At 40.5% G+C, this 8,476-nt stretch overlaps 1 protein-coding gene across 1 annotated transcript in view; it reads left to right on the top strand.

The window, feature by feature from the left end:
* LOC104757831 (protein FAM91A1-like) overlaps window positions 4,068–8,476 on the top strand; it is a 5,901-nt gene continuing 1,492 nt past the window's right edge. The window contains exons 1-10 of the mRNA XM_019238975.1: window positions 4,068–4,167; window positions 4,482–4,633; window positions 4,757–4,874; window positions 5,243–5,339; window positions 5,435–5,541; window positions 5,822–5,944; window positions 6,076–6,229; window positions 6,494–6,554; window positions 6,654–7,036; window positions 7,171–7,999. Of these exons, the coding sequence (XP_019094520.1) occupies window positions 4,506–4,633; window positions 4,757–4,874; window positions 5,243–5,339; window positions 5,435–5,541; window positions 5,822–5,944; window positions 6,076–6,229; window positions 6,494–6,554; window positions 6,654–7,036; window positions 7,171–7,999 (2,000 nt within the window). The 5' untranslated portion in view covers window positions 4,068–4,167; window positions 4,482–4,505. The remainder of the gene's footprint in view (window positions 4,168–4,481; window positions 4,634–4,756; window positions 4,875–5,242; window positions 5,340–5,434; window positions 5,542–5,821; window positions 5,945–6,075; window positions 6,230–6,493; window positions 6,555–6,653; window positions 7,037–7,170; window positions 8,000–8,476) is intronic.

Genomic DNA, 8,476 nt, shown 5'->3' on the forward strand with positions numbered 1-8,476 from the left:
AGATTTCTAAAAAGCCCACACGAGTAATAGGCCCATCTAGGGCAGCCGGGAACAATTTCTCCAACAATTATAGTTAAACAAAAATGTGGGCTTAGAAATTAAAAAGGGCCATCATAAACATGTTACAAAAAGCTATGTTGGCACTTAGGAAAAAAGAGTATTATCCTCACGCCAAGAAAAGATAACACGTCTATTGTCGCCCATGCACTACGTATTAGCTGGACATGTTGTACGGTTGTGGCCAACCTATTGACACTGAGAACAAGCATGCTATTTGCGGGGCCGCTTTGTCTCCAACGCAACCTCGACAAAAGACTTCCTCCTCGTCATCTTTGGCCTTCTTGGAGGATACTAACAAAAGGCGGTTTACATCTGGACGGTGTAATATCAGTAGGAACGATGCAGGATGTATCTATCGGCATTATCGCCTCCGCATACCTACTGCAGAGGCTGTCTCTGCGGAAGTATGGATGGTGCTGGTTTATAACTGATACGTTGGTCGTATATGCGGCTGCGATAGCATGTACGCATGGCATCCTCTCTAGATCAAAACGCCTACATGAACACCACTTATACCTCAGATTGACAACATGCATTGAGTTACCACCACTTACTTCAAATCGATCTTCATCAATTTCTTGAACCTTTAGACGCCTTGACTGTTCAATACGTGCCTATGAGTAAATCAAAGCGTAAGTTCATATAACAAAACAACACAACATATCCACTAACATTTTTCATGCCTTTCGTTAACATATATATCGATGGATATGTTAATGAATGTCACACCTGTAACAGGTTCTCCACTCCTTTGGTGAGTAAAGTTGGCATTGCGGCAGCTTGTTTTCTCCTTGTAGCAAACCAACGTGTCAACATATTCCGAACAGCTTCTAGTAACTCTACAATGGGATAGGCTCTGGCAGGATTCAGTACTTTGTTTAGCGATTCTGCAATGTTGCTCGTGGTGAAGTTGTACCTATCACCAGGAAAGTGCGCCCTGCTCCACTTGGTTACATCTGCACGAACCAAGTAAGCATGCAGTTGCGGATTCGCTTCTTGAATTTGCTGGAAGATTTCTTCGAAATCAACTACACGGTACGCTGCAGCTGCTTTTTTTACCAGCCGGAATGTTTCGCTCCCACTAAATCTCAGGATAATATTCTTGTGAAGATGATAAGTGCAGATTCCTCGACTTGCCAGGGGGTACACTTTAGCGATAGCTTTACCAATAGATTTATGCCGGTCAGATATCAGTGCAAGCTCTTCATCATCAGGAATTACACTACTTAATTGAGTAAAGAACCATTCCCACGACACGTCGTTCTCTGTATCAACAACCGCATACGCCAGAGGGAAAATATTAAAATTCCCATCTTGTGTTGTCGCTATCAGAAGAGTCCCTTTGAATTCACCTTTCAAAAAGGTTCCATCTACAACTACAACTTTCCGCATATACCTGAAACCCTTAATGCATCCAGCAATCGCAATGAAAACATACTTGAATCTGTCTTCTGCATCAACGACCAGTCTAGTAAGGGTCCCCGGATTAGAGGACCTCAGCCTGTATAAATATGCCGGTAATTCAGCGTATCCACTTTCAGGTGTACCCCTAACATACTCCCGCGCCTTTATAAGTGTACGATGTGCCTTCCAGTAGCCAAGCTATTATATGAAAATGGTCAGTAAAAGACATCAGCACTAAACAATATCAACTAGATCGAATTATATATATGTGCAGTGCAGGCCATAGAATCAACTAATTTCTGACAAACTCAACAAACTTAAGCTACGATCTGTTTGTACACCCTATAAACAAGTACACTCACAGAGCCAACCATAAAACAAACATATTAAAGTATTCCAGTAGCCAACCTGTACACCATATCGTAGGTTGAGCCCATCCCCAACAAGATTTGGCACAACAGAACTTCCCACACCACCAACATAATCCTTGTATAATTGAGCTAGGATTGGTGGTTTAGCATTACGGCTACGGCCATATCGTTCCGTAACAGAGCAAGTATGTTCACGACAATATCTGCGAATATGAAACACCGGCGAATCACCCATGGTTGAAGCCCGTATTCTCCATTTACAACCTTTTACCCAACACTCAACGATTAACAAAACGGGCGTTGAATATCGAACATTGTAATCATATTTATCTAATACACTCAGCACCCTCAACCTTGCCACCAACGTTTCTTTGCTATCAAACTTATCCCCCACAACAATATCACCACCTCCGTTTTCTATTTTGCGAACCTCCTTCTCAATTGCATCAGCTGCAGAGTTAGTCTTGCGGGTACGGTTATTTGATTCTGTGTTACACACATTTTCCTCTATACAAGACCCACCCCCAGGTCCGTCGTCCAATGATTCCTCTGCTTCATCCGGGGCGAAGTTGGAGTACAGCAGATAGTCTTCATCCCCTGAACTTGCACCATCGCTGTCGTCACAGTAATCAAATCTACTGTTGTCCTCGTCATCTGCTTCATCTTCATCTAGATCATTTCCTACATTATCTTCACCGTCTTCCTTCCGACTCTCGTACTCATCATCTTTCTCTCCCATTTCCTCTGTCACGCCTACGAAATCATCTACATCGACTTCAGGGGTCTTGGGTGTTGGTTCTGGGGTTTTCGGTTTAACTTCCTCAAACAAGGTTTCACCAGATTTAGCTTCGATCTCAACGCATAGCCGGATGAGTTCACTCCTATGCTGTTTGAGAAAGTTTTCAAACTGCCGACCATTCGAACAATCACCGGTGGCATATAACATCCGCTTTTTTTATATCTATCTAACATATAGCTCAACTTTATCGCGGAAGTTCTTTCATAGAAACCAAAGTCATTGTACACCATAGCACTAAAGTCTTCAAACTTTGTTTCTTTATCGGCAACTATAATCCTGCACCCTTTCCTAGTATCAACATCAAACAACCAGCGCTTTTTGTCTACCCTCCACCTCCCACACGCCAATACGATATCTTGCTCTTCCATGGATGAACCGAGATCAAAGATTAAAGAAACTGAGTAGGAAAAAGACGTTTGCTCCGGCAGACAAACAGAACACGATTGATGAATCTGCTACAAACTTTATTACATGAACACCATAGATCGGAAGAACAGTAAAGGTGTTTAGATCTTCTTCCAATAAGTCTATCGCAACGCTAGACTGTCTTTGCCAGCTCAAACAAATTCGTGTTATTCTGGTAAGACTTTACAGCTGTCAATCTTGCTTACTAAATCTACCACGGACAAGAAGCCTACCACAACACTACGAAAACTATTTCAAAAAACAAACAAAGTATACCAAAAATATCTGTAAGGAGAGAAGGCTGTCGCATAAATCTGTCGCAACATGCCATTAGTCTACCATAAATATCTTCCCACCCTGTTACGTTTGCCGCTACACGCGCTTAAAACAAAAGTCTATCATCAAAGGGAAATTCCTCTACCAACTTAATCTAACGAATCGATTTCATGTACGTCGACCGATAAGTGTACCAACACTACAACTAAGTGTACCATCTACAGTGACCGATAAGTGTACCAAGACTACAACTAAGTGTACCAAAAATATCTAACGTACACCTTTAATCAGTCCACGTGTATAAATCTACCATCAAAGGATCGGTAGACTTAGTCCCAACTTCCAATGTTATTTTTTTTTTCTAATGGCATTAGCCGTAATTACGTTTTTTCTCAACACTAGTTTCAGGAATAGTATAGGTACAATGTGTTAGTCTAGTAATTACAAACAATTATATGTTACTTTTGTAATAAAGAAGCTTTTATGCAATATTCTAGTAACTCACCCTACATAAATTATAATGAATTTTTTGGTTTGGTTCAGCTTGGTTACACAAAAAATGTTTTTTCAGTCTAGTTATGAATGACTGTTCGGATTTTACAATAATGAAACTTCATTTGGTGGTGGTTTAATTAATTTGGTTAGGGTCGTCGGTTGAGGTTTTCTCCACGTTTATTAATGACATACATGCACTTTATTGTTTTGGAGCCCACACTCTACCAGCTACGGCCCAGGGCCTGTACATGAGCCTCCCCCGAGTTCAGAGTCCTTGTAAATTTTTTTTTCGCCTTCAGATCTCTCTCTCTAATGAGCTTCTAAGTTTCTCTGGCATCTCCGGTGTGTTGTGCTCAGGTACGACCTCTGATCTCCGATCGCCGATTCCACTCTCGCATCTTCCTTTAATCCATCTTTGAATTTCCCTATGTATTGACCGATCAGAAGTGCGAGATCGCTGCATTTTGAATTTTTAGTCTCCGGTGTTCTTCGAATTTTCACGTCGTAGTGTGTATGATGATGCTTAGAGATATTATACTGCATTTTCTGTGTTTACAATATAGGCTAAGGAGTAGAAAAATGATCTAGGGAGTTGCGAATTTGTATGTGGAACGACTTGGTTTGTTAGTATTCCTGTGTGATGATGATTCTGAATTTTATGTAATTGGAAGATACGAAAAGAATCTTGGGGGAAGATGCAGCACAGTCCAGTAACAATAGAGGACCAGTTGATATCGAAAGCTGTAAGGGAAGAATGCCCTTGGGAAAACCTCCCAAAACGACTCCAATCTATTCTTGGGTCCAAGGACGAATGGCATAAAAGGTTAGTTATTATTATTTTTCTTTTCCGTTGCATGTTTTCATGATTAGGGGATTTAATTACTTGTATCGGGATTGAGGTGTTCGATAGTATATCCTTTTCTCACTGTTTTGATTCTCTATGTAGGGTGACTGGGCATTGTATCAAGAAAAGACTCCTATGGAATACATGTTTTGCTTGTAAAGTTTGCAAAGAAGGTGAATATTATGAAGATATGATGCGTTACTTGCGAAAGAATCTGGCGGTGCGTGTTGATGGATATCTCTCTAAGAGGTCTTTTTATTTTATTTGCATTCTAGTTGAGAGTTTGCAAATCATTTTGATGTTGTTTCTCTGTCTTTTTTCATCCTTTTATCTCGTAATTGATGGCTACAATGTATAAGAAAGGTTTTGGAATCTATAATAGTGCCCAACAAGGTTTATTTTAGATTCTAGAATACCGTCTTATGTGATGGTAATTTAGTAATATGTTTCTTACTCTGAAAGGTAGCTGTGGGTTTACATAGTCGATACAAGGAGGAAAACTTTGTGAACTAGGATGAAATATAGGGCTATGTTTCTGTCACTGTCAGTGGATCTTTAAAGTTAATTGCTGTTGACCATTACCTGCAGCTATTTCCGTATCACCTCGCAGAGTATGTTTGCCGTGTAATGAGGATATCACCATTCAGATACTACTGTGACATGATATTTGAAGTCATGAGAAATGGTAAAATTGTTTCTTTACTTTAGAGCTCACTTTTTTACTTACCTATAGTTATAGCCAGCGATTTTGTCATCCTCATTCTTTTTAATTTGACACAGAGCAACCTTATGACAGTATTCCAAACTTCAGTGCGGCAGATGCGTTCCGGCTTACAGGAATAGGGAGGAATGAGTTCATTGATATCATGAATAAATGCAGATCTAAGGTACTTTTTGGTCTAGATTCTATACTGGTTTATGTGACTGCCATGTCCTGCAAGTTGCACTCTGCGACTTCTGACTGAAGAATCTTTATATATCTAAAACACGGGAATTCAACGTTTACAAAAGATTTAGATGGAATGTATCTTGTTTTCATTTTATGTCATTGTAATTTTAAGAAAGTTCAGAGCATCGTAGTGCATCGTTATAACTTGAGCCTATAAGTGGATGTAATTCAACATCTGTTATGTCTTATAAATTTCATTCATGTTTTGAGCTTTCCAGAAAATAATGTGGAAGCTGAACAAATCGATTGCAAAAGACTTCTTACCTACTCAACCTGTGGATTTCCCTATTGACCCTTGGTGGGGTGTTTGCCTAGTCAACTTCACCATAGAAGAGTTTAAGGTAATCTAAGTTCTCCTTTATCTTTCCATTTCTACTTTTTCAAACTGATTTTACTCGGAGTGAACGATGGCATTTTCATCCTGCTTGTTTCTTGTCTAATAACAGATCTTATATACTTGTTCTTTGCATAGAAACTTTCAGAAGATGAGATGGCGACAATAGATAAAATCTGCAAAGAGGAAGCTAATGCCTATATCCTCTTCGATCCAGAAGTCATAAAAGGTCTGTACCAGAGAGGATTGGTATATTTTGATGTCCCAGTCTATCAGGAAGACCGCTTTAAAGGTGAGTTTATGTTTGCCAGTATTTGCTAATGCATGTAATTGCATGTCAGGTGATTTTAAGAACAGTCTCAGAACCGGCTCGTCATATAACTAATTGTTTTATCATTGTTTTCCCATACTATTTCATGGTACTTTTATTTACTTGGAACAGAGCCAGTGAAGCTCCTAGATAGCCTGTTCTTAGATTCATATGGCAGGCTCATTTTTTCTATTGCGAAACTAAGATTTTCACTTAAATGCATGTCCTTTTGCATTCCTTTTTCAGTTTCAAAGCTTGAGGGGTTCATCTCTAATAGAGAGCAGTCTTACGAAGATCCAATTGAAGAGTAAGGGAACTATTGTGCCACATGGAAGCTTATTTTATCTTGGTTTTAGTTACCCCCGAAATTATCTAGCAGTCTAATAGCTGCAGCTGCAATTTGCAGGTTACTCTATGCAGTTTTTGTAGTTTCAAATGAGAACTCAACAGTTGCAGAGTTGGCATCTACTTTGCAAGCTGACGTAACTCAATTACAGGCTGCGGCATCTTTTGTTTGCCGGTTGGGATGGGCTGTCAAGTTAATTGATCCGTCATCTGTACTTCATGACAAGATTATGCCTGGGTCTCCACGTGCCATCCTCAGTGATGGCGAAGATGCATCTCGGGCTAGTTTAGGCTCTACGTACAGGTCTGCTGATGGTGAGGCGGCTCAACATGGAGATAGTTTAGGGACAGAAAGCTCTGGATCACGTTCTAGTCATGTTCGGGTTGCTTTCATAGTTGATGCTAATATAACATCGTATCTAATGATGGGTTCTGTGTCACCAGGTACAGTATCCTAGTTATATTTGGTGGCTAGCTTATAACTATTAACAGCCCATGAATATCAATTATCTGTGTAAAAGGATCACTTTTTGCATTTTTCTAATAAATTCTATTCATATTCATGAACGCTATTGTAGGATTGAAATCTCATGCTGTGACACTCTATGAAGCGGGAAAACTCGGGCATACTAGTATCCCAGACCTTTGCCAGGATTTGAGCACATTAGAGGGAGCGAAATTTGAGGGTGAACTGCAAGAATTTGCAAATCATGCCTTTAGTCTACGTTGTGTCCTGGAATGTTTGATATCTGGTGGAGTTGCTACAGATACAGTAGTTGATACTATGGGCTTGGGAACTTTGAGCAATGATGAGGCTGTTACTCTTCTCGCAGATGCTAATTTACCTGATAATTCGGGAGATTCCTTAACCAGCCAAAATAGTGAGGCTTCCGTGGTTTCAGATTCCCCTCAAGAGGTTCCCTTGTCGACAGAGCGTGTCCATGAAAGCACTGAACATGAAGCAGCTTCCACTACATCGTCTGTTGATACTAATACCTTGACTGAGACCTACAGTTCTAACCTAAACCTTCAGAATGATGGAAAGCCAATCTCCGTTGAGGGACCTGACACCGGTAAAGGAAACAAGAAAAAGAAAAAATATCGCGTTGACATTCTCCGTTGTGAAAGTCTAGCTTCTCTAACTCCTGCTACTCTAGATCGTTTGTTTTCCCGTGACTACGATATTGTTGTGTCAATGATTCCTCTTCCACTTACTACTGTTCTTCCTGGACCGTCAGGCCCTGTTCATTTCGGTCCTCCCTCCCATTCATCCATGACGCAGTGGATGAAACTGGTATTGTATTCAACCGTGGGCACTGGGCCTTTGTCGGTTATCTTGATGAAAGGTCAGTGTCTGCGGATGCTTCCTGCTCCACTAGCTGGCTGTGAGAAAGCTCTCATTTGGTCTTGGGATGGATCTTCGGTTGGTGGTTTAGGAAACAAGTTTGAAGGTAACTTGGTCAAGGGAGGTATTCTGTTGCACTGTTTAAATTGCCTTCTCAAGTGCTCAGCTGTTCTCGTTCAGCCTCTCAGCAAGCATGATCTTGATCGCTCTGGAAGAATTGTTACTTTAGATATACCATTACCCCTGAAGAACGCTGATGGTTCCATTCCTCATTTCGGCGATGAGCTTGGACTTCCCCTTGAGGAAAATACTAAGTTGAACTCTCTCTTAACTAAGCTGGCAAACAACATGGAGTTGAAGACAGTCGGTTACATTCGGCTTTTGAAACTCTTTAAAGCTAAGGATTCGTCGGGTTCCTTTTCTCCAGATAATGATGAGAAGTATGAATGGGTCCCTTTAACCGTGGAGTTTGGGTTTCCACTTTTCAGTCCAAAGTTATGCAACAATATCTGTAAAAGAATCGTGTCATCACAGTTACT

This window comes from Camelina sativa, chromosome 17, assembly GCF_000633955.1.
Source record: "Camelina sativa cultivar DH55 chromosome 17, Cs, whole genome shotgun sequence".
Lineage (NCBI taxonomy): Eukaryota > Viridiplantae > Streptophyta > Magnoliopsida > Brassicales > Brassicaceae > Camelina > Camelina sativa.